The 27,311-nt window shown below is 46.1% G+C and overlaps 1 protein-coding gene across 2 annotated transcripts in view; it reads right to left on the bottom strand.

Annotated features, from left to right (window-relative positions):
• Nucleotides 1-21,873, bottom strand: part of ANKRD2 (ankyrin repeat domain 2) — a 42,643-nt gene extending 20,770 nt beyond the window's left edge. For both annotated transcript variants that reach the window (XM_040361218.1, XM_040361219.1), the window contains exons 1-3: nucleotides 21,637-21,873; nucleotides 8,596-8,703; nucleotides 6,037-6,198 (exon numbers count right to left, since the gene is read on the bottom strand). In XM_040361218.1, coding sequence (XP_040217152.1) covers nucleotides 6,037-6,198; nucleotides 8,596-8,703; nucleotides 21,637-21,699 — 333 coding nt within the window. In that variant the 5' untranslated portion in view covers nucleotides 21,700-21,873. The remainder of the gene's footprint in view (nucleotides 1-6,036; nucleotides 6,199-8,595; nucleotides 8,704-21,636) is intronic.
• Nucleotides 21,874-27,311: the final 5,438 nt, after the last annotated feature.

Here is a 27,311-nt window from a genome sequence, read left to right as displayed (position 1 = left end):
GGATGTTCACCATAGAGATTTCCAGTAGACCAGATGGTTCGCCGGAGTCTCTATGATCGTCGGAGGTCCGGGGCGTGATGTTATGACGTCACGCCCCCGGCCTCTGCATTAAAAAAAAAATGGCGCCGCCTCGGCTGGGAAGCCGTGGTCGTTTGTTTTTGTTTATTATTTCAGGCTTTCCAGCCTAGAGGTGAGATGTGAGGTCTTATTGACCTCCAGATCTCACTGTAAAGAGGACCTGTCATGTCATATTCCTATCACAAGGGATGTTTACATTCCTTGTACTAGGAATTTACTAGGGTTTTTTTTTTTTTAGCAGTGAAATTTGTGTTTGAAAAGCAATGAATTACATAAAAATTTACATTTTATTTATTTGTTTGATGGTAGCAAAAACCATTTTTCCATAAATGCATAAAGGTTGTAAAACGCAGTCCTGGCCTTAACATAAGTGACACGACTCATCAACAAATAGGAAAATTACACATAACTCATGTTGTATAAACTCTTGTACTTGTATATTTTTGTACAGAGTTCCACATGATATCCCTACGCGTTTCGACCTTTTATATTATTGGTCTTCTTCAGGGGGATTTTTCACTTTCCGATAGAGAAAGCTGTGTTCTACGGCCAGAAGGATCGCCGTTTCTCTAAAAAACACACCAAGCCTCGATGGTCCCAAGATATCCACACGCTGTTCTACTGCCCTCCACGGGTGGGCCCCCCGCCTTCACGTCACTTGCAAGAAGTCACCCCCTTTATTAGACCGGGGAATGGACTAGGGCAGGGGTCTCCAAACTGCGGCCCGAGGGCCGGATGTGGCCCTTTGCTAGCCTTTATCCAGCCCTTGGGGCAGTATTGCTCCCAATGATATGAGGCACTATTCCTCCCAATGACACCAACAATGGGGCTCCATTTCTCCAACAAATGGCAATGATGGAGCACTATTCCTCCTCCTACTGCCCACCAACACTGGGGCCATGTTTATTCTCACTGATGCTCGGCCCTGTGGCATTTTCTACCCCCCATTGGTCAGAATTCGGTCCCCCTGAAGCCTCAAAGACAGTAAACTGGCCCTTTGCTTGAAAGGTATGGAAACCCCTGGACTAGGGAGACGAAAGGGTACCCGCAATTTTCTTAAAGGCGGGGGGCCCACCCGTGGAGGGCAGGAGAACAGCGTGTGGACATCTTGGGACCATCAGGACGGCGCAGGCTGTCGTATCTTAGCTACATTTAAGTGTATCTCAATTTGAGAATACACTTAAATTTACGACGGCTTAGATTCAGAGTTAGGACGGCGTATCTACTGATACGGCAGCTTAACTCTTTCTGAATCTAGCTATATGCTTCTACCTGATCCCTACCTGTTAAATCTGCTACTGGACCCCGGCTTGCTCACCTCCTGCTGGGGGCGATCCTGAGGTCTGCAACCTGGTACTAACACACAGCAAAACCCATCCCCACCACCAGGAGCTGTGGTGCATACTGGTTGAGCCTGCGTCATCCACCAGAGTGACCTGCTTGTGCACTTATCCCGCTGGCCGATGGCAGTCTCTCTACTGCCACAGCTACCGGTCTCCGAGCCTGACTCCTGACCTTGACAGTTGGGTTGTCTTCAAAATACCTACCTGCCCATTGGATCCAATGTTGTGTTGCAGCGATCTGCTGTTCAGGTGTGACAGCCTGTGCCCGGTGTCATTATGGGGGATTGTTTTGTGGAATTTCCCTCCCCCTCTTTCCATTTATTCTTTCACCCTCCTTCCCCATCCCCTTTTCTGTCCCCCCTCCACTCTTTTTCGTTTCCTTTCTCTTGCCCCCCCTTCTTTTCATTTTTCCCTCCCATTCATTCCTTCATCGTTCTTTCCTTTTTCTTTCCTTTCCCTCCTTCTCCCCCCCCCCCCTTTTTTTTCTGTTTCTTTTTCTCCCTCCTTTTCTTTTCCCACCGTCCCTCCCTCTTTCCCCCCCTTTTGGCCTCTAGCCTTTCCTCTCCCTTTTTTCTGTTCCTTATATTCCCACTACCCCTTTCCCTGTACCCCCCCCCCCTTTTTTCCTTGTTTTCTTTCCCCTCGTTCCTTTTCTTTTTCGGCTCTTCCCCCCTTTTTTCCTCCCCCTCTCTTTTTCCCCTCTGCCCCCCCCCCCCCTCCCTGTTCCCCTCCATCATCAATTCTCCCTCATTTTCCCGCATGTTTCCTATTCACGTCTCATTCCTTCACCGGGTGGTCCTGCCTTCAGACTAACTATCCCTGAATATTACCATTAAAAGTACCTTTTTACCTTACTAGAGCCCGTCCTAATTATCCCCCTTGTGCGCCACGGGGGGGGGGGCGGGACCATCAGGCCCACGACTCGATCACTATGACCAGTTTAGGCGAGCATTCAATTTTGACTCCCCTAGACAATATACTGTTTTGACTTCCTTTTGTATATTATACTTTACATTATGCTTGTTTTTTATTGTATATTTTGTACATATCTCCTAGACCAGTGGTCTCAAAGTACCGGCCCGCGGGCCATTTATTTTTTTTTTTAAACTGGCGCCATCTGGTGGTGAGCCGTTGGTATTACAAGTTATTACCACCAGATGTGAGCTGGCGCCATCTGGTGGTGGCCGTTGGTATTACAAGTTAAGCATTACAAGTTAAACAGCAATTCTAATGTCATTTTTCACTATTTTCACTGCCATCTTCTTCCCTCTAATTAGAACCCCCAAACATTATATATATTTTTTATCCTAACACCCTAGAGAATAAAATAGCGATCGTTGCAATACTTTCTGTTACGCCGTATTTGCGCAGCGGTCTTACAAGCCCACTTTTTTGGGAAAAAATTACACTTTTTTTAATTAAAAAAAATAAGACAACAGTAAAGTTATCCCCATTTTTTTTTTAAATTATGAAAGATAATGTTACGCCGAGTAAATTGATACCCAACATGTCACGCTTCAAAATTGCGTCCGCTTGTGGAATGCCAACAAACTTTTTTACCCTTTAAAATCTTCATAGGCGACGTTTAAAAAAAATCTACAGGTTGCATGTTTTAAGTTACAGAGGAGGTCTAGTGCTAGAATTATTGCTCTCGCTCTACCAATCGCGGCGATACCTCACATGTGTGGTTTGAACACCGTTTACATATGCGGGCGCTGCTCAGGTATGTGTTCGCTTCTGCGCGCAAGCTCGTCGGGACGGGGTGCGTTTTCTGGCTCCTAACTTTTTTAGCTGACTCCTAGATTCCAAGCAAATTTGTCAAACCCTGACTTACACCAGTGCTGGGGGTAATAATGCGCTCACTGACACCAGTGCTGGGGGTTAATAATGTGTTCGCTGACACCAGTACTGTTGTTTTTGAAGTTTGAAAGTTTGCATGCGGCCCCCCCATGGGATATGAAAACTTGTCTTGTGGCCCTCAGGTAATTTGAGTTTGAGACCCCTGTCCTAGACCCTCCTGAAGAAGCGGTACTACCGCGAAACCGGTTGAGGTTGCTGGCTCCACCTATTAGAAATAGACGGTTTTGTCCTTTTTTTCATTACCTGATCTGATCTGTGGGGTTTGTCCCAAATGTTTTTATATGTATACTGTTGTATGTAAATAAATATTGTTTTATACTACCCGTGTTTCCCCGAAAATAAGCCCGGGTCTTATATTAATTATGCCAACAAAAGACACAGTAGGGCTTATTTTCGGGGTAGGTCTTACCATGTAATGTGCTGTCTTCTCTCCCCCTCTCCCTCCCTGCCTGTTAGGAATCCCCAGTGTGAACTGAGTTAAAATGCTTGTAAAATCCTATAATCCACTCCATTACAGTATTATATAATGTACAATGTGTGCGTTTCTGTAATATAATTGTGCCAAATACTTTTGTTATAGCGCCGCTCTGCGCTTCTGTTACCCACCAGAGCTCTCTTCCCTGCAATTATATTACAGAAACGCACACATTGTACATTATAAACTACTGTAATAGAGTGGATTATAGGATTTTACAAGCATTTTTAACTAGGGCTTATTTTCAGGGTAGGGCTTATATTGCAGCCCTCCTGGAAAATAACGCTAGGTCTTATTTTCAGGGTAGGTCTTATTTTTGGGGAAACAGGGTATCTGTATGGTTTCCTATTAGTGCCTCGAAAGTCCCAATCAACACCCCTTTTTTTTGACCTATGAGTATATCTATACTAATCGGCCCCAAGCAGCCATTGGTCTTTATTCATTTGGTCTTACCTTCTACAAATCAAACGGGATGCTGGCACATTTAATTTATTTCATAGCAAGTCTAATAGAGGCTATACTCTTCCTTCTTGATTGTAGAATTTTGAGGAAAATAATGAATTTTATCCATTTTGGAATAGGGTTGTAACGTAACAAAATGTGGAAAAAGTGAAGCGCTGTCAATACTTTCCGGATGCTCTGTTGTATTTCACGTAATTTAAAACTCGACTGACTTGTTCTGTCCAATTTCGGGGTATAAGTTGTAGAAGATTGGCTTGTGTACCTCCCGAAGTAAATGACGCCATCTCCACACACTGGCCTTTTGCAGGATCATTTATCGATAACCTGAACGTTAACCCTTACTATCCCCCCCCCCCCCCCCACACACACAGGCCCGGATTCAGAAAGGACTTACGACGGCGTATCTCCAGATACGCCGTCGTAAGTCCAAATGAGCGCCGTCTTATCTATGCGCCTGATTCATAAGGGCAGTTACGCCTGAATTTGGCCAAGATACGACCGACGTAAGTCTCTTACGCCGTCGTATCTTGGGTGCATATTTACGCTGGCCGCTAGGGGCGCCTCCATAGATTTACGCGTCGAATATGCAAATGACCTAGATACGCCGATTCAGAAACGTACTTGCGCCCGTCGGATTTAGCTACGCCGTTTACGTAAGGCGTATGTCCGGCGTAAGTTTACCCCTCATAAAGCAGGGGTGAGTCATGTTAAGGTATGGACGTCGGAACAGCGTCGTATTTTACGTCGTTTGCGTAAGTCATATACGTGAATGGGGCTGGGCGTAGGTTACGTTCACGTCGACAAAGCATTGAGCCGACGTATCTTAGGGAGTATTTGCGGCGTGATTCTGAGCATGCGCGCGCATGCGCCGTTCGATCGGACATGCATTTACAAGGGGTCACGCTTCATTACAATACAACACGCCCACTGCCTTGCTACTTTAAATTACGCGGGCTTACGCCGGCCCATTTACGTTACGCCGACGTAACTTTGGGAGCAAGTGCTTTCTGAATACAGTACTTGCCTCTCGATGTTACGTCGGCGTAGCGCATAGGAGATGCGCTACGCCCGCTCAAAGATACGCCAATGTATCTGAATCGCGGCCACACACTCTTAGCTGGATTCTGGTAGGGGCGCGCATCTTTGCGGAGGCGTAGCGTAGCGTATTTACACTACGCCGCCGTAAGTCAGAGAGCCAGGTACTGTATTCACAAAGTACTTGCCTCCTAAGTTACGGCGGCGTAGCGTGAATAGGCCGGCATAAGCGCGCCTAATTCAAATGAGGATGTGGGGGGCGTGTTTTATGCATATTAACTGTGACCCGACGTGATTGACGTATTTTACGAACGGCGCATGCGCCGTCCGCGTACATATCCCAGTGTGCATTGCTCCAAAGTACGCCGCAAGGACGTATTGGTTTCGACGTGGACGTAAATTACGTTCAGCCCTATTCACGGACGACTTAAAATTTTCAAATTTCGACGCGGGAACGGCGGCCATACTTAACATTGACTACACCTCCTAGGGGGCAGCTTTATCTTTACGCGGCGTATCTCTTATGGAAACGGCGTATCTTTACTGCGACGGGCGCACGTACGTTCGTGAATCGGCGTATCTACGCATTTACATATTCTACGCCAAACTCAACGGAAGCGGCACCTAGCGGCCAGCCTAAATATTGCACCCTAAGATACGACGGCGCAGATTCAGAGTTACATCGGCCTATCTACTGATACGCCGGCGTAAATCTTTCTGTTTATCTTATTTTTTTTAAAATTTGGTAAGATCAGAAGAGGAAAGTTCAACTAACAGACTTACAATCTCCTCCGCTTCAGGCTCCGCTTCTGGTGCCACCACCAGGGACTTCTTTTTCTTCCTCTCCTGTCTTCTTTTGCGTATTTCAATGAAATTCTCGATTCCGCCGGTGTCGATGATCTCTTTTCTTAGGTCGACAGATGTCTTTCTCACTCGATCTTCACCCTGCAGAGGTAAATGTTCAGAAGAATAACATTTCCCACTACTATGTACTATAAGAATAAAGGCAATGGGGAAAAATGAAGTAACCTCAGTTCGGCTCCGACGCACCCCCCCCCCCCCCCCCCCACCTCAGGCCAAACACGGTACTGCACACCTCGAGAAACCTTTTTAATAGAAATCTTTTTTTATTGCTCAAAACTTTCTAGACTACTGAAGGTTGAAATCCAGGTTGCTGCCCATCATTGCGTTTATGTAATTATATTTAGGAGAACCTGTGATTAGCCCATGCAGGACATGCAGTGGTGGGGGAGCCGTACCTTGGCTCCCCCACCACTCCATTTTGCTGCCGGGGTAAGCTGCAGTCAGAGTAAAGTAGCCCTCTTCTAGGGCAATTAAAAAAAATGTATTTAGGACTGCAGTCTCTAAACTGAGGCACCTTTGTCTGTCTTTATGCGACCCTTGGGCCTTTTCTCGTCCCACTGACCCCATCAATGGGTCGCTATTCCTCCAACTGAAACCATCAATGGGTCACTATTCCTCTCACTGACACCATCAATGGGTCGCTATTCCTCCCACTGATACCATCAATGGGTCACTATTCCTCCCACTGATACCATCAATGGGTCACTATTCCTCCCACTGATACCATCAATGGGGCATTATTCCTCCCACTAATACCATCAATGGGACACACTGACACCAACGATGGGACACTATTCCTCCCACTGACACCAACGATGGGACACTATTCCTCCCACTGACACCAACGATGGGACACTATTCCTCCCACTGACACCAATGATGGGACACTATTCCTCCTACTGATACCAATGATGGGACACTATTCTTCCCACTGATACCATCAATGGGACACTATTCCTCCCACTGACACCATCAATGGGTCGCTATTCCTCCCACTGATACCATCAATGGGTCACTATTCCTCCCACTGATACCATCAATGGGTCACTATTCCTCCCACTGATACCATCAATGGGGCATTATTCCTCCCACTAATACCATCAATGGGACACTATTCCTCCCACTGACACCAACGATGGGACACTATTCCTCCCACTGACACCAATGATGGGACACTATTCCTCCCACTGACACCAATGATGGGACACTATTCCTCCCACTGATACCATCAATGGGGCATTATTCCTCCCACTAATACCATCAATGGGACACTATTCCTCCCACTGACACCAACGATGGGACACTATTCCTCCCACTGACACCAATGATGGGACACTATTCCTCCTACTGATACCAATGATGGGACACTATTCTTCCCACTGATACCATCAATGGGACACTATTCCTCCCACTGACACCATCAATGGGACACTATTCCTCCCACTAATACCATCAATGGGACACTATTCCTCCCACTGACACCAATGATGGGACACTATTCCTCCCACTAATACCATCAATGGGACACACTGACACCAACGATGGGACACTATTCCTCCCACTGACACCAACGATGGGACACTATTCCTCCCACTAACACCAATGATGGGGCACTATTCCTCCCACTGACCCCAATGATGGGACACTATTCCTCCCACTAACACCAATGATGGGACACTATTCCTCCCACTGATACCAATGATGGGGCACTATTCCTCCCACTGACACCAAAGATTGGACACTATTCCTCCCACTGATACCAATGATGGGGCACTATTCCTCCCACTGACACCAAAGATTGGACACTATTCCTCCCACTGATACCAATGAAATTTAATCCATCCTCTTTTATTTCTTATAAAACAACGGCTGATTGGCTGGAAATTTTCCAGCTGTCCGGTTCAAGTCCCCACTGATCCAAAAAGAGAAAGCCTTATATTCATTGATTTAAAAAAAAAAATACAAGAGGGGTTATTTCCGAAAGGCAAATCCACTTTGTACTACAAGTGCAACTGTAGTGCACTTGGAAGTGCGGTCGCTGTAGCTCTGAGGGGTAGATCTGAAATGAGGGGAAGCTCTGCTGATTGTATTATCCAATCATGCTGTTTTTTATTTTCCTTGCATGTCCCCCTCGGATCTACAGCGACTGCAATTTCAAGTGCACTTTGCACTCGTAGTGCAAAGTGGATTTGCCTTTAGTAAATAACCTTAATGGTGGCGGCACTGAGCGAGTGGCCCACTATGGTCGGTATGTAGAGGGGAAGTTGGACCTGGAAGATCACAGCTATCATTGTGTGTAGGGCAGAGATTTCCTGCATCCCCAGTGGCCCTCTGGATATCACTTCAATATAGCCAAGCTGGCCCAACGTGGATATGAATAAAAGATAACTCCCGGAGTTCTGCTTCAAGTGTAAATTTTGATTCATAACAACATAAAAAACACAAACACGACACTGATATGTACAAAGAAAAGAATACCTTCAAGTTGGCCAGATTTCGATTGATCAGGGGTCTGATGTCCTCTCCATTAATGTCACCGCAGTCTATGTCGATCACTCCAATCTTCCTAAAACGAGGTTTAATTATCTAAAGAATAACAGACATGAAATAAGTATCACCGCAGAGATTCTCCGGCATCAGCATTTGATTCCTTCTTTCTTACAGACAGCAGAGAAAGTCCACAAGCACATTATTTTGCATTGCGAAACAGAAGAGGGCTAAATGAGAAAGGAGCCGATGCTGTGGACCCAGTGGAGGCTGGAGGACAGTATGGGGGCTGGAGGACCCAGTGGTGGCTGAAGGACCCAGTGGAGGCTGGAGGACAGTATGGGGGCTGGAGGACCCAGTGGTGGCTGAAGGACAGCGTGGGGGCTGGAGGACCCAGTGGAGACTGAAGGACCCAGTGGAGGCTGGAGGACAGTATGGGGGCTGGAGGACCCAGTGGTGGCTGAAGGACAGCGTGGGGGCTGGAGGACCCAGTGGAGACTGAAGGACCCAGTGGAGGCTGGAGGACAGTATGGGGGCTGGAGGACCCAGTGGTGGCTGAAGGACAGCGTGGGGGCTGGAGAACCCAGTGGAGGCTGGAGGACAGCATGGGGGCTGGAGGACACAGTGGAACAGCAGGGGATAATAGTTTTATTATTTGGGACCACCACTGTGAGTTTTAAGTTACTCCGAGTTCTCTAAATGGCTTTCTAAATAGAACCCTTCTGGGATATTATTTGGTCTTGAGACCAAAAACGTCTCTGAGAGCCCATTACCGTGTAGATGTAGCAGAAGTTAGTCACATTCAACTGGACTTGTTCTGTAATGTTGAAGATGTTTTTCAACTTATCTAATCCCCTTCCTCAGTTTGGGGGGGGGGGGGACACCAATGAGGGGGGGGGAAGGACACAGTGGGACACCATGGGGGCTGGAGGACACAGGGGGACACCGTGATGGGTGGAGGACACAGGGGGCTGGAGGAAAGAGGGGGACAGCTTTGAGGGTGGAGGACAGAGAGGGACCGCATGGGGGGGTGGAGGACACAGTGGAGGCTTGAGGACAGCGTGGGGGCTGTAGGACTAGGGTGACCATGTGTCCCGTATAGCCCGGGACAGTCTGCATTTTGCAGGTCTGTCCCGGGCACATTCATTCCAGGACAATACAGTGTCCCGGAATGAAACTGACACAGCCACCCCCCGGGCCAATCTGATGCCCCCAAAAAAGGCCGCCACATAACCGCTTTACTCACTGACAGTACTTGTCCTGGCCGGGAATGCCTGGAGGAGCACAATCCCCGCCCCCAGCTTGTGATTGGAGAAATCATAAATCCCGCCTCTTGTGTCCAATCACTGTGCTGTGATTCGTTACAGCACAAGCTGGTTTTTGGGAAAGGGGGGGGTGTCCCTGAATGGCAGTTTGGAAATGTGGTCACCCTATGTAGGACACAATGGAGGCTGAAGAACTCAGTGGAGGCTGGAGGACAGCATGGGGGCTGGAGGACCCAGTGGAGGCTGAAGGACCCAGTGGAGGCTGGAGGACAGCGTGGGGGCTAAAGGACACAGTGGAGGCGGAAGGACAGAGTGGGGGCTGGAGGACCCAGTGAAGGCTGGAGGACAGTGTGGGGGCTGGAGGACCCAATGGAGACTGAAGGACCCAGTGGAGGCTGGAGGACAGTATGGGGGCTGGAGGACCCAGTGGAGGCTGAAGGACAGCGTGGGGGCTGGAGGACCCAGTGGAGGCTGGAGGACAGCATGGGGGCTGGAGGACACAGTGGAACAGCAGGGGATAACAGGAGAGTATCATGGAGCCCAGGGGAGGGCTGGCAGCCTTAGGCCTGGGGGGCAAGTCCAGTCAAGTGGCCCATAGAGCGTGGAAAAGTGATGGATCGAGGAAAACAGTCTAAGATTTTTCATGATCACAAGAGTCCGCACAGAGGCCCCCCTTACATCAGAGTCCGCACAGAGGCCCCCCTTACATCAGAGTCCGCACAGAGGCCCCCCTTACATCAGAGTCCGCACAGAGGCCCCCCTTACATCAGAGTCCGCACAGAGGGCCCCCCTTACATCAGAGTCCGCACAGCGGAATCCCTTACATCAGAGTCCGCACAGCGCCTCCCCTTACATCAGAGTCCGCACAGAGCCTCCCCTTACATCAGAGTCCACACAGAGACTCCCCTTACATCAAAATCCACACAGAGACTCCCCTTACATCAGAGTCCGCACAGTGCCTCCCCTTACATCAGTGTCCGCACAGAGCCTCCCCTTACATCAAAGTCCGCACAGAGCCTCCCCTTACATCAGAGTCCACACAGAGACTCCCCTTACATCAGAGTCCGCACAGTGCCTCCCCTTACATCAGTGTCCGCACAGAGCCTCCCCTTACATCAAAGTCCGCACAGAGCCTCCCCTTACATCAGAGTCCACACAGAGACTCCCCTTACATCAGAGTCCGCACAGAGCCTCCCCTTACATCAGAGTCCGCACAGAGCCTCCCATATACATCAGAGTCCGCACAGACCCCATATACATCAGATCTGATGTAAGGGGTGTTCTGGGAAACTTGATTTAAGGGTGCATGCTGTGGACTATTGTGTAAAGAGGTTCTCTGTTCACCAAAGCCTGCCCCCCCCTCCCCTTTAACAAAGTCTACATAGCACCCCTTTTTATACTTTGGGAGGCAGGAGAGACTAGAGAGGGTGAGCTTACCAGGATGGAGGCTGAGGCACAGGCAGGCTGTCTGATGCTTTTTTGGGCTCAAACTTCCTGTCCAGTGCCCACACATGCCCAGGGAGTGTGGGCAGGGCAGACTCAGAAGGAGAAGGAGCAGATGAGCTCTATCTTTCCTCGTGTCTGTGCAAAGAGAGAAGGGGATGTCAGCGCTGGTGTGCGCTGAGGCTGAGCTATGTGTGAGACGAGACATAGCTCAGCTCTGCAGTCATCTACCTCGGAGCTGACACAGGCACGGCTGCACAGTGGGAGGTGAGCAGCGGCCGTGACCTGTGTTAACAGAGCTCCAGCAGACATATTCCTGCTCTGCAAAAACAGCATTTGGTAGTGGCGGCCGGTGGCTGTGCATAGTGTCACCAGCCCGGGGGGAGATTTTCACCCTGCCCCCCCTGCCAGCCCTCCCCTGATGGAGCCTCAGCCAATGCCTGCAATAAGACCTCTCTTGGCACGCTGCTCTCTGCCTGCCCCTCCGCTCTTCTCGTCCATCCTGGATAATGTCATGTGCAAGCACATGGGGTGGATGGGGGGTAAACAAGGGGCTGGCCGGGAAAAGCACTCTGTGAGAGGTCCTATAGCTGCTTCCAGTGCGAGTGTTGCAGCTGTCATGGTGCCCCACAGTGCCGATAGGTCAGTTGGACAGTCCACCCCTGCAGTAAAGCAGTGCTCAAAGTAATGGCTATGCGGGCCGCTCAGCCATTACTTTGACAGGCCTGTCGCTCAAACCGGCCCACTGAGCCATCGGCCCACCGGGAAACTCCCGGTAGTCCCGATTGGGCCAGTACATGCAGCTTAACTACTTGCCGACCGCCCACCGTCGTTCTACGTCGGCACTTTAGAGATGAATATCTCGGTAACGGTAGCAGCTGCTGCCACAATCGAGATATTCATCTCTTCTGTGGGCGGCCGTGTTAACGATAATGGCGGTCTCCGCGGCGAATTCGCCGCGAGATCGCCATTATCGGTGGCGGGAGAGGGGCCCCCCCCCTCCCGCCGCTCTCCCGCGCCCTCCGCCGCTTACCGTAGCCGTCGGTAGCGGCGGAGGAGATCGCGACCATCCGGCAGCTGAGCGGGGACGAGACTGAAGGAAAAATCTCCTTCGCCCGTCCCCATAGCTCCGCTGGGCGGAAGTGACGTCAAAACGTCAGTCCCGCCCAGCCTCTTAAAGAAACATTTTTTTTTTTTGTCATTTGAAAAAATGACATTTCCAATTTTTTTATTTTTTTTTTGCATTTAAGCCCAAATATGAGATGTGAGGTCTTTTTGACCCCAGATATCATATATAAGAGGACCTGTCATGCTTTTTTCTATTACAAGGGATGTTTACATTCCTTGTAATAGGAATAAAAGTGATAATTTTTTTGTTTGTTTTTTTCAGTGTTAAAAATTCTAAAATAAATAAAAATAAATGCGAAAAGCAAAAAAAAAATTTTTTAAAGCGCCCCGTCCCGACGAGCTCGCGCGTAGAAGCGAACGTATACGCGAGTAGCGCCGACATATGAAAACGGTATTCAAACCACACAAGTGAGGTATCGCCGCGATCGTTAGAGCGAGAGCATTAATTTTAGCCTTAGGCCTACTCTGTAACTCAAAAAATGCAACCTGTAGAATTTTTTAAACGTCGCCTATCAAGATTTTTAAGGGTAAAAGTTTGACGCCATGCCACGAGCGGGCGCAATTTTTAAGCGTGACATGTTGGGTATCATTTTACTCGGCGTAACATTATCTTTCACAATATATAAAAAAATTGGGCCAAATTTATTGTTGTCTTATTTTTTCATTTAAAAAAGTGAATTTTTTCCAAAAAAAGTGCGCTTGTAAGACCGCTGCGCAAATACGGTGTGACAAAAAGTATTGCAATGACTTCCATTTTATTCTCTAGGGTGTTAGAAAAAAATATATATAATGTTTGGGGGTTTTAAGTAATTTTCTAGCAAAAAAAAATGGTTTTGTCTCGTAAACACCGACTCTGAAAAACAGGCCCGGGGCTAAAGTGGTTAACCAAGCTTTTTCTTTAGTTCTAATGAGTTCTGGAAAACTTTAGAACAAGTCTAGTTGGATGTGACCAAGTAATATTAGATATACCATGACCTGGATACATGAGAACCTTTACAAACACGAGTGGTCAAAAGGAAGCCAGTAGTGGTTAGTCGCATTAGACCAGGGGGTGCCCAACCAGTGGCCCGGCTTTGATGTGGCCCGCGACCACCTGCTCTGGAATGGCTGGTTGGCAAGCCCATATTGCAGGTTGCCAACCTGCCACCCCAGAGCTTCAGTGTTGTGAATGAAGCCGGCGGTAGAGAAAGCGAGCAGCTTTTCAGAAAGTGCACCACACCTGCAGGATATAATAGACATCTATGGCAAAGTGCAGCTAACCGGCGGGAAAACCACAGGTGCACACGCATCCACGGTGTAAAAGAAGCCTTAGGCCCCTTTCACACGATCGGTCCGACCCAATCGGACCCACCATTCACCTCTATGGAGTGGCAGATGTAAACAGACTTTTTGTTCGTTTACACCTGCCTACCTCCAATCCGATCTGCTAAAAGAAACAGAAGTGGATCCGTCTCCTTCCATCTGATTGGATCAGAGGGCCCATAGGAGTAGATTGGGCTGTGTCTGTGTCTGCTTTACATATGCAGACTGGACACAGACCTGTCATCTGCCCACTCCTTTCATTGTGGCCCACGACTGGTCACTAAGTTGCTCAAATGGCCCCCGGCCTTCAAAAGGTTGGGAACCCCTGCATTTTTTCCCCCCACAAATAGAGCTTTCTTTTGGTCGTATTTGATCACCTCTTCGGTTTTAATTTTTTGTTAAAAAAAAAAAAAAAGACAGAATTAAAAAAAAAAAAAAAAAATGTATATTTTGTTATAAAATTTAGCAAACTTTTCATTTTTCTCCATCATTGATGTACGCTGACAATGCTGCACTGATGGGCACCGATAGCCTGCACTGATGGACACCGATAGGCTGCACTGATGGGCACCGATAAGGCGGCAAGGGTGGGCACTGATAGGCGGCACTGGTGGACAATGATAGGTGGCACTGAAGGGCATTGATAGGTGGCACTGGTGGGCATTGAGAAGTGGCACTGATAGGTGGCAGTGATGGGCACTGATAGGTGGCAGTGATGGGCACTGGGTGGCACTGAGGGGCATTGATAGGTGGCACTGGTGAGCATTGAGAAGTAGCACTGATAGGTGGCAGTGATGGGCACTGATAGGTGGCAGTGATGGGCACTAATGGGTGACACTGAAGGGCATTGATAGGTGGCACTGGTGAGCATTGAGAAGTAGCACTGATAGGTGGCAGTGATGGGTACTGATAGGTGGCAGTGATGGGCACTAATGGGTGACACTGAAGGGCATTGATAGGTGGCACTGGTGAGCAATGAGAAGTAGCACTGATAGGTGGCAGTGATAGGCACTGATAGGTGGCAGTGATGGGCACTAATGGGTGACAATGATCAGCACTGGTAGATGACATTGATAGGCAGCACTTCTAGGTGGCACTGATGAGGCACTGATTGGCACCACTGGTGGGTATTGAGAGGTGGCACTGATGGGCATTGATAGGGGGCACTGGTGGGCACTGAGAAGTGGTACTAATAGGTGGCACTGATAGTTGGCAGTGATGGGCACTGATAGGTGTCAGTGATGGGCACTGATGGGTGGCAAGGATGGGCACTGATCAGCACTGGTAGGTTACAGTGATAGGCAGCACTGCTAGGTGGCACTGATGAGGCACTGATTGGCACCATTGGTGGGCATTGATAGGTGGAACTCGTGGGCATTGATAGGTGGCACTGGTGGGCACTGGCAGGTGGTAATTGTGGGCACAGATAAGGCAGATGTGCCTCCTTCCTTTTCAGGACCGGTGTCCCTTGCACATAAGCCGGTGAGCGGCTTTCTTTTTCCTCTCACACTGTCAGCGTGAGGAGAAAAATAAACGATTACCGAGCTTGTGTTTACATCACGTGATCAGCTGTCATTGGCTGACAGATGATCACGTGGTAGGGGGTGGGATCAGCCCTTTACTCGGATCTGTGATCACCCGAGTCTCAGTGACTCTGTGATCACAGCGCGTGCCACGCCCGCCCTCCAGGGGGCGTGAGGGGAGCGGGGAAAGGGGGGGACGTCTTGTGACGGCCTCCCGGAAATTCAGGTCCGCGCTGTACCCGTCATTCGGCTATAGCGCGGACGTCAAGTGGTTAGAAAGCTATGACACATCTACACCATTACATACATAAAATCTAGTTGAATGTGACCAACGACTACTAGATTCACCATGACCGGGATGAATGAGAACCTTCACAGACACGGGTGGTCACAACATAGTGGTTGGTCACATTCAGCTGGACTGGTTCTGTCATGTTGAAGATCCAGTTCCATAGCTTATCCAAGCCACTTCCTCAGTTCTGATGAGTGTTGGGAAACTTACAGAACAAGTCCAATTGAATGTGACCGATAACTTCTAGATATACCATGACCGGGATGAATGAGACCTTCACAGACACGGGTGGTCACAACATAGTGGTTGGTCACATTCAACGGGACTGGTTCTGTCATGTTGAAGATCCAGTTCCATAGCTTCTCCAAGCCACTTCCTCAGTTCTGATGAGTGTTGGGAAACTTACAGAACAAGTCCAATTGAATGTGACCGATAACTTCTAGATATACCATGACCGGGATGAATGAGACCTTCACAGACACGGGTGGTCACAACATAGTGGTTGGTCACATTCAACGGGACTGGTTCTGTCATGTTGAAGATCCAGTTCCATAGCTTCTTCAAGCCACTTCCTCAGTTCTAATAAAAGTCAGGAAATGTACAGAACAAATCCAGTGGAATGTGACCAACTACTACTAGATGTACCATGACCTGGTTATACGGGAACCTTCACAGACACGAGTGGTCACAATAGAAGTGGTTAGTCACATGTAACTGGACGTTTTCTGTAATTTTGGAGACATTTCACAGCTTCTCCAAGCCACTTCCTCAGTTCTGATGAGTGTTGGGAAACTTACAGAACAAGTCCAATTGAATGTGACCGATAACTTCTAGATTCACCATGACCGGGATGAATGAGAACCTTCACACACACACGGGTGGTCACAATCGATAGTAGTAGTCGGTCACATTCAACTCGACTTGCTCTCTAATGTTGAAGACGTTCCGTATCTTCTCCAAGACACTTTTTAAGTTCTAAAGAATCTCAGGAAATGTACAGAACCAATCCAGTTGGATGTGACCAACTACTACTAGATGTACCATGACCTGGTTATAGGGGAACCCTCACAGACACGAGTGGTCACAGGATAGCTAGTAATAGTTCATCATATTTAATTGGACTTGTTCTGTAATGTTGAAGGCTTCCCCTAATTTCTTCAATCGTCTTCTTCATTTCCAATGGGTATCAGGAAGATACCTCAGGGACTAGAGGGGTATGTTATAGGTTATGTTCTTTATTAGAACCACAGGCATTGGCGGTCCGTCTGTAGAGGGCGCTGGAGCGCCGCCCCCTCTGGCTTCCGCACCGCCACTGAAATAACATACATTCATGCATTGCATGAATGTATGTTATTGTTGCCAGCTGCCGGTGGTCTAATTTAGATGGCCGGAACTTGAGCGCCGACCACCTGAATAAGGGCAGCTGGTTGGCTGTGCGGAAGTGCCTATCAGTGCCAGCGGCTCTAATAGGCTTTCCGAGTACAGCCCTCGTCTCCCGGAAGCTTATCCTCGGAACGTACGGGGGGTGCTATCCTTGGATAAGACTGACGGCCGTCCCAGCCAATCAGGTTCACCGATTCTGGTTATCGGTAACCTGATTGGCTGAAGCGTCACGAAGGCAGGAGAAGATATCGAGGGACGTGGAAGGAGAAAGGTAAGTGCATTTTACAGGGCACAGCGGCGACAATGGGCACAGAGGCGACAAAGGGCACAGTGGCATCAATGGGCACAGTGGCGACAAAGGGCACAGTGGGATAAAGGGCACAGTGGCATCAATGGGCACAGTGGGACAAAGGGCACAGTGGCATCAATGTACAAAACCTTATTACTATTTGGTAACTGACAGACACTGGGCCAGATTCACAAAGAGATACGACGGTGTATATACAGATCCCCCATCGTATCTCTGACTTAGACTGGTCCTATCTATGCGCCTGATTCATAGAAGCAGTTACGCATAGATAGGGCGAAGATCTGACAGGTGTAACTGTGTTACACTGTCGGATCTTTTTTTTTAATTAAAAATGGCGCCGGGGGCGTTCCCGCTGATTTACACTGAATAATATGTAAATCAGCGAGATACGCAAATTCACGAACGTACACGGACCCGACGCTGTGTTCTTACGTCGTTTCCGTAGCGCGGTACCCGTCGTATACTTACCCTTTCTAAAAGCAGGCGCAGCCAATGTTAAGTATGGCCGTCGTTCCCGCGTCGAATTTGAATTTTTTTTACGTAGTTTCTGTAAGTCGTTCTCGAATACGGAACTACGTAGTTTACGTACGCGTCGCAACCACTGACGTCCTAGCGACGTCAGTGGGAGCAATGCACGCCGGGAAATTTCGCGGACGGCGCCTGCGCATTTAAATCGGCGCGGGAACGCGCCTGATTTAAATATGACACTCCCCTAGCCGCGGAATTTGAATTCCGCTGGGGGATTTAGGATCCGCCATCGCAAGTTTGGAGGTAAGTGGTTTGTGAATTAGCCACTTGCCTCCTAAACTTGCGGGAGCGGATCTTAATTCACGTAGATCGAGCGGATCTATAGATCCGCTGCGCTACGTGAATCTGGCCCTAAAAGTATTAAATTACCGGCATGATGCTTCTTGTTTTATGCACTTCTGTTAAATGCTACAGTAAGTAGGTTATAATCACTATACAAGTGTGTTGCATCAGTTAATGTTAACAAGTTTTCATTATTGTCCTATATTTCATGTAAAAAAAAAAAAAAAAAATGTAGTGTAACTAAATTTCAAATTTCTTCATTCAAAAAACTAGATAACTTTTACTTTAATAAATAAATGTAAAATCGTATGATTTACAATAACTAAAAATAAATTTCAAATCGTATCATTTATTAACCACTTAAGCCCCGGATCAATATGCTGCCTAAAGACCCAAGGGGTTTTTACAGTTCGGGACTGCGTCGCTTTAACAGACAATTGCGCGGTCGTGTGACGTGGCTCCCAAACAAAATTGGCGTATTTTTTCCCCCCACAAATAGAGCTTTCTTTTGGTGGTATTTGATCACCTCTGCGGTTTTTATTTTTTGCGCTATAAACAAAAATAGAGCGTCAATTTTGAAAAAAATTCAATATTTTATACTTTTTGCTATAATAAATATCCCCCAAAAACATATATAACATTTTTTTTCCCTCAGTTTAGGCCGATACGTATTCTTCTACCTATTTTTGGTAAAAAAATCGCAATAATCGTTTATCGGTTGGTTTGCGCAAAATTTATAGTGTTTACAAAATAGGGGATAGTTTTTTTGCATTTTTATTTTTTATTTATTTTTTACTACTAATGGCGGCGATCAGCGATTTTTTTCGTGACTGCGACATTATGGCGGACACTTCGGACAATTTTGACACATTTTTGGGACAATTGTCATTTTCACAGCAAAAAATGCATTTAAATTGCATTCTTTATTGTGAAAATGACAGTTGCAGTTTGGGAGTTAACCACAGGGGGCGCTGTAGGAATGTGTGGCTGTAGGAATGACGTCATCGATCGTGTCTTCCCTATAAAGGGAATGACGCGATCGATGCGCCGACACAGTGAAGCACGGGGAAGCCGTGTTTACACACTGCTCTCCCCGTTCTTCAGCTCCGGGGGAGCGATCGCGACGGAGCGGCTATAAACGAATAGCCGCGCCGTCGTCCCGGATCGCTCCTGAAGCCACGGGGACCGCCGCATGTACGGGGGGGGTCCCGATCGGACCCCCGACCCACGTCAAGCAGGGCACGTATATATACGTTGATGTGCCTGCCTGTGCCATTCTGCTGACGTATATGTACATGAGGCGGTCCTTAAGTGGTTAAGATAACTAAAATAAATTAAAATTTTTAGCTGTTATAAAGATAGCTAATCTAAACATTGTGGGCCAGATTCACAGAGAGAGTACGCCGGCGTACTTTCAAATTTGCCGCGTCGTATCTTTAGTTTGAAACCTCAAACCAAGATACGACGGCTTCTGGCTTCGATCCGACAGGCGTACGGCTTCGGATCGTAGGTGCAATACTTCGGCGCCCGCTGGGTGGAGTTCGCTTCGTTTTCCACGTCGGGTATGCTAATTAGCTTTTTCCGTCGATCCACGAACGTACGCGCGGCCGTCGCATTCTCTTACGTCGTCGCTAGTCAGCTTTTCCCGGCGTATAGTTAAAGCTGCTCTTTTGGGGCGTAAAGATACTGTAGACCAGCCATGTTAAAGTATGGCCGTCGTTCCCGCATCGAATTTAAATATTTTTTTTTTTTTTTGCGTAAGTCGTCCGTGAATAGGAAAGGACGTAACTCACGTCTAAGTTCAAAAAATGACGTCGGTGCGACGTCATTTCGCGCAAAGCACGGCGGGAAATTTCGAAACGGAGCATGCGCAGTTCAATCGGCGCCAGGACGCGCTTCATTTAAATGAATCACGCCCCCTGCCCGCCGATTTGAATTACGCGCCGAGAGATACACTACGCCGCCGTAACTTACGGCGCAAAATCTTCCTGGATTCGACTTAGAGCCAGGTAAGATACGGCGGAGTAGCGTATCTCTGATACTCTGCGCCTGGGCATTTCTATGTGAATCTGGCCCATAGTTGCTAAATTTCAAATGTCATTATCATTTAAAAAAATTAAAAACCTAAATGTTTTATTTATTAAATAAATGTCAAATTGTATAATTTATAAAGCTAACTAAAAATGTTTTTAAATCTTATCATTTATAAAGATAACTAATCTAAATATTCTATTTCTATATCATTTCCACCCAACTTTAGTTATCTAATAACCACTTGACTTTAAAAATTTTAAATAAATACATAATAAATATATATATATATATATATATATATATATATATATATATATATATATATATATATATATATATATATATACATATAAGCTTTATGAATTGTCTTTATTGTGCTATATTACATATAAAAAAAAATGTATTGTAACTAAAAGTATAGTAGCTAAATTTCAAATGTCATTATCATTTAAAAAAAAAAATAACCCAAATGTTTTATTTATTAAATAAATGTAAAATTGTATCATTTATAAAGATTTATAACGATAACTAAAATAAATGTCAAATTGTATAATTTATAAAGATAACTAAAATAGTTAACTAAAATAAATTTCTAATTTTATTATTTATAAAGATATCTTTATGAATGATAAAATTAGAAATTTAAGCTAAACATTGTAATTGTATTTCTATATAATTTCTTCCCAACTTTCGTTACCTAATTAACATTTGACTTTTAAATAAATTATAATTATATATAAGTTACAATACATTTTTTTTATATGTAATATAGCACTCAATAATGAAAATTCATAGAGCTTATATGTATAGAGCAATATATATATATATATATATATATATATATATATATATATATATATATATATATAAAAAAATATATTTTTTGCTCTATACATATAAGCTCTATGAATTTTCATTATTGTGCTATATTACATATAAAAAAAATGTATTGTAACTAAAAGTATAGTAGCTAAATTTCAAATGTCATTATCATTTAAAAAAAAAAAATAACCCAAATGTTTTATTTATTAAATAAATGTAAAATTGTATAATTTATAAAGATAACTAAAATAGTTAACTAAAATAAATTTCTAATTTTATTATTTATAAAGATATCTTTATGAATGATAAAATTAGAAATTTAAGCTAAACATTGTAATTGTATTTCTATACAATTTCTTCCCAACTTTCGTTACCTAATTAACATTTGACTTTTAAATAAATTATAATTATATATAAGTTACAATACATTTTTTTTATATGTAATATAGCACTCAATAATGAAAATTCATAGAGCTTATATGTATATATATATTTTTTGCTCTATACATGTAAGCTCTATGAATTTTCATTATTGTGCTATATTACATATAAAAAAACATGTATTGTAACTAAAAGTATAGTAGCTGAATTTCAAATGTAATTATCATTTAATAAAAAAATATATATATACATTATATTTTTTTTTATTTTTGTTTTTGCTCTATACATACAAGCTCTATGCATTTTCTAATAACATATTTATCTCAAGCAATCACTCACCTCATTTTCTTCTTCCAGCTTTTGGTCGATGAGCTCTGTGGCCCATTTCACTTCGTCTTCCATTTCCAGGTTTATAATCCAAAATGTAACCGAAAGTCAGGAAATTATTTCAAATGAGTTCTATCAATATAAAATTATAGATTTTTTTTATTATTTTTCTTCCTGTGATGGAATAAATTGTAGGAAGTTGTGTTGATGTGAGAAGGGTGATGAACTGTCCATCTCTGTCCCAATTCTCAGAGAACTTTATAGGGAGCCTCTGGAGGACGCTCCACCCTTCTCCCTTTTAGAATAGTCAGGACCACCATTCCAGATGAACAGGTGTAGCCCCTCCGCACATGACCTGGAGGGCTGCACCATGAGCTCATCTTCCACATTATGTCACGTCTCTCTCCCTGACCTCAGGTCACCTTTCCAATCCGCGGCCCTCGTGTCCCGGTGACATCTTCCCTGAGGACTTGTCTGTACAAAGTGTCAATTTAGGTTTCCCTTTTCCTCTCCATGTTTACTATATCAGTACATTGTTTTTATATACATTGGCCCGGATTCTCGTACGAGTTACGCCGGCGTATCTCTGAGTCCGAGCCGTCGTATCTATGCGCCTGATTCTTAGAATCAGTTACGCATAGATTTGTATTAGATCCGACCGGCGTAAGTCTCTTACGCCGTCGTATCTTAACTGCATATTTACGCTGGCCGCTAGGGGCGTGTACGCTGATTTACGCCTAGAAATATGTAAATCAGCTAGATACGCCAATTCACGAACATACGCCCGGCCGACGCAGTACAGATACGCCGTTTACGTTAGGCTTTTTCCAGCATAAAGTTACCCCTACTATATGAGGCATAGATGAGGCGTACCAATGTTAAGTATGGACGTCGTTCCCGCGTCGAATTTTGAAAATGTTACATCGTTTGCGTAAGTTGTTCGCGAATAGGGCTGGGCATCATTTACGTTCACGTCGAAAGCATTGGCTTCTTGCGGGTTAATTTGGAGCATGCGCACTGGGATACTTTCACAGACGGCGCATGCGCCGTTTGTAAAAAGCATAATTTACGTGGGGTCACATAAAATTTACATAACACACGCCCACATCTACCACATTTGAATTAGGCGGGCTTACGCCGGCCTATTTACGCTACGCCGCCGCAACTTTGGTTTGAGAATACGGCACTTGCCTGTCAAAGTTGCTGAGGCGTAACGTAAATAGGATACGTTACGCCCGCACAAAGATACGCGATTCTACGTGAATCCGGGCCTAAGTTTTTACATTTCATTTCTTATTTTTCTGGTCAGTTTTATTTAATTTTTTTTAATACAGGAAAGTAATTACATTAATGCAGAACTCGAAAGGGCAACTCAAAAATGTTAACCAAATTGGAAAAGAAAACGCCAACTTTCTATTTGTTACATCTTCCCATTCACAAAGCATTACTTAACCGCTTGCTGACCCCCCTAAAGGCAGTTTTATTGCTACAGGGCAGATGACTTGTGCGCCTGCGCAGTACAGGGCGGGCATTTTTCGATTGGGGGACCTTTCTCGGCACAACACCGGCACTGGCTGCACCCATCATCCAGATATTTCCACTCAAAGTCCAGGATGGCATATGACATCTACTTGGGGGGAAGAGGATAAGTAGGGTGCTGGGCAGTGGCAGCTGGTGCTCAAAATTTTTGGGGGTGCGCAAAAAAACCCGAAAAAAACAAACATTAATTGCAGCCTCACTGTGCCAATCAAACGCAGCTACTGTGCCCATCAAACGCAGCTACTGTGCCCATCAATTGTTGCCACTGTGCCATGCCATTAAACGCAGCCACTGTGCCCATCAATTGTCGCCACTGTGCCCGCCAATTGTCGCCACTGTGCCATGCCATTAAACGCAGCCACTGTGCCATCAATTGTTACCACTGTGCCCGCCAATTGTCGCCACTGTGCCATGCCATCAAACGCAGCCACTGTGCCCATCAATTGTCGCCACTGTGCCATGCCATCAAACGCAGCTACTGTGCCCATCAATTGCCGCCACTGTGCCCATTAAACGCAGCCACTGTGCCCATCAATTGTCGCCATTGTGCCATCAATTGTTGCCACTGTGCCATGCCATCAATTGTCGCCACTGTGCCATGCCATCAATTGTCGCCACTGTGCCATGCCATCAAACGCAGCCACTCAGGGCCGGCGCAACCACCAGGCGGACCAAGCGGCCGCTTGGGGCGGGCAGGTCCGCTGCCACTGTGCCATGACATCAAACGCAGCCACTGTGCCATCAATTGTTGCCACTGTGCCCATCAATTGTCGCCACTGTGCCATCAATTGTCGCCAGTGTGCCATGCCATCAAACGCAGCCACTGTGCTCATTAATTGTCGCCACTGTGCCATGCCATCAAACGCAGCCACTGTGCCCATCAATTGTTGCCACTGTGCCCATCAATTGTCGCCACTGTGCCATGCCATAAAACGCAGCCACTGTGCCCATCAACTGTCGCCACTGTGCCATGCCATCAAACGTAGCCACTGTGCCATCACTTGTCGCCACTGTGCCATGCCATTAATTGTCGCCACTGTGCCCATCAATTGCTGCCAGTTTGTCCCGTAAAATGCCGTCCGGATTTCCCCCTGAAATACCACCAGATTGCACCCCCCCCCCCCCCCCTGCCTAGCACTTACCTTTCTCGGGTCAGCCATCCTCCCTTCACGATCCCTCGATGTCTTCTCCTGCCCTCGATGTCGCTGCAGCCAATCAGATACCGGTAACCAGACCCGGTGAACCTGATTGGCTGAGACGCCTGTCAGTGTTAACCAGGGAACGCACACCCTGGTTAACTTTTTGGAAGCCAATTAGAGCCAACAGGCTGTAACCAGGAAGCCGCTGGCTCTGATAGACACTTCCAAAAACCAGCCAACTGCTGTTATTCAGATGGCCGGCGCTCACCAGGGGGCCGGCCATCTGAATAGTGGGCGGCGCCGGCGACAATACATAGATTCATGCAATGCATGAATCATTGTATTGTTGACTTCAGTGACGGGTGTAGGAGAGAGAGGGGGTGGCGTTCTTGCGCCCACTATGGACACTAGTTGAGGGTTACCATAATTTTATCTTTAGAAATTAACACATTTTTGGAATCCTCCAGTGTTTTTCATATTTGGTAGAATTTACCGGCACTTGTTGATTGTTTGCTGCCTCTTCTCTTCCTACATCCGTAACTTTACTGGAAGGTGACGAGGGCGCTCTGTAACAGAAGACGGGGATAAAACAAGCAATTCATGTACAAATACCTTCTATTGGTACACAGGAAGACAACATCACATACTTGGTGCTTGCAACAGAAGACTAGTAATAGATGGGCAATCCACCGCCCGGTACACTGAGGGCAAACCTGAAATACACAGGAGCAATACTCTATTGCCGCGTACAGGGCCGCCATCAGGAATTATGGGGCCCCTTACACAGCTTCAGGCATTGGCCCCCTGGGGGGTAGCCACCCGGGGCCCTGGGGACCTCTGGGCCCTTTAACCACTTGACCACCGCCCCATGTCAAAAAGACGTCCTGTTTTTAAAGTTGAATATCTCGATAACGGCAGCAGCTGCTGCCACAACCGAGATATTCATCTTTTCAGGGGGCGGTGGTGTACACGATAACGGCGGTCTCCGCGGCGGATTTGCCGCGAGATCGCCGTTATCGGTGGCGGGAGAGGGTCCCCCCCCTCCCGCCGCTCTCCCGCGCCCTCCGCCGCTTACCGGAGCCGTCGGTAGCGGCGGAGGGGATCGGATGTGTCCGGCAGCTGAGCGGGGACGGGACTGAAGGAGAAATCTCCTTCGCCCGTCCTCATAGCTCTGCTGGGCGGAAGTGACGTCAAAACGTCAGTCCCGCCCAGCCTCTTAAAGAAACATTTTTTTTTTTGTAATAGGAATAAAAGTGATCAATTTTTTTTTTTTTAATTTCAGTGTAAAAAATTCTAAAACTAAATAAAAATAAATAAGAAAACCCCCAAAAATTTTTTTTTAAAGCGCCCCATCCCGACGAGCTCGCGCGCAGAAGCAAACGCATACGCGAGTAGCGCCCGCATATGAAAACGGTATTCAAACCACACAAGTGAGGTATCGCCGCGATCGTTAGAGTGAGAGCAATAATTCTAGCCCTAGACCTACTCTGCAACTCAAAAAATGCAACCTGTAGAATTTTTTAAACGTCGCCTATCGAGATTTTTAAGGGTAAAAGTTTGACGCCATGCCACGAGCAGGCGCAATTTTTAAGCGTGACATGTTGGGTATCATTTTACTCGGCGTAACATTATCTTTCACAATATATAAAAAAATTGGGCAAAATGTATTGTTGTCTTATTTTTTAATTCAAAAAAGTGATTTTTATCCAAAAAAAGTGCGCTTGTAAGACCGCTGCGCAAATACGGTGTGACAAAAAGTATTGCAATGACTGCCATTTTATTCCCTAGGATGTCTGCTAAAAAAAAATATATAATGTTTGGGGGTTCTGATTATTTTTCTAGCAAAAAAATTGTGATTTTCACATGAAGGAGAGAAGTGCCAGAATTAACCCGGTGGGCAAGTGGTTAATAAAAAGATAAAAGAAAGAAAGAAAGAAAGAAATATATAAAAAAAAAAAATGTAAAAACATTTTTTTATAAAAAAAAAAGGGGGGTTGCCATCCGGGGGCCCTGGGCCCTTTAATAAAAACAAAAAAATAAAATAGAAATAAGAATTTTTTTTTATATAAAAAATAATAAAAAAAAGGGGGGGGGGGGGGTTGCCATCCAGGGCTCTGGGGACCTCCGGACCACTGGGCCCTTTACTAAAAACAAAAATAAATAAAATATATATATATATAAAAAATAAATACATTTTTCTTTTTTAATAAAAGCAGAGGGGGGTTGCCATTCTGGGGCTCTGGGGACCTCCGGGCCCTTTAATAAAAACAAAAAAATATAATAATTAAAAAAAAAAACATTATAATTTTTTTTTTTTAAAAGGGGGGTTGCCATCCGGGGCCCTGGGGACCTCCTGGGCCCTTTACAAAAAAAAAAAAAAAAAGGGGGGTTGCCATCCGGGCCCCAGGGGACCTCTGGGCCCCTTACAGGTGTACTGCCTGTACCCCCCTGATTGCCGCCCTGGCCGCGTACACACGATCGGACATTCCGACGACAAAACCGTGGATACATTTCCGACGGATTTTGGCTCAAAATTGTCTTGCATACACACGGTCGCACAAATGTTGTCCGAAATTGCGAACGCCAAGAACGCGGTCACGCACAGCACGTAAGACGGCACAATAAAACGGAAGTTCCATAGCAAGTGCGCCACACTTTGGGCTCCTTCTGCTAACATGAGATTAGCAGAAGTTTGGTGATTTTTTTTCCGATGGAATGTTGGCTTGCATACACACGGTCGCACAAATTTTCCGACAGAAAATGTCCGATGGAGTCTACACACACACGGTTGGAATTTCCGACAAAAAGCTCACATCGAACATTTGTTGTCGGAAATTGCGAGCGTGTGTAGGCGGCATTAGCCTGGAAGGTGGAAGGACCTCCAGATCTTTATCAAATGTACCGTATACACTCGAGTATAAGCCGAGTTTTTCAGCACATTTTTTTGTGCTGAAAATGCCCCCCTCGGCTTATACACAAATCACCTTTTTACGCCTGATCTCCTGGACT

The sequence above is a fragment of the Rana temporaria genome, chromosome 8 (genome assembly GCF_905171775.1).
Source record: "Rana temporaria chromosome 8, aRanTem1.1, whole genome shotgun sequence".
In the NCBI taxonomy this organism is placed as follows: Eukaryota; Metazoa; Chordata; class Amphibia; order Anura; family Ranidae; genus Rana; species Rana temporaria.
The sequence above is the reverse complement of the archived record's forward strand: the minus strand, read 5'-3'. Positions and strand labels throughout refer to the sequence as shown.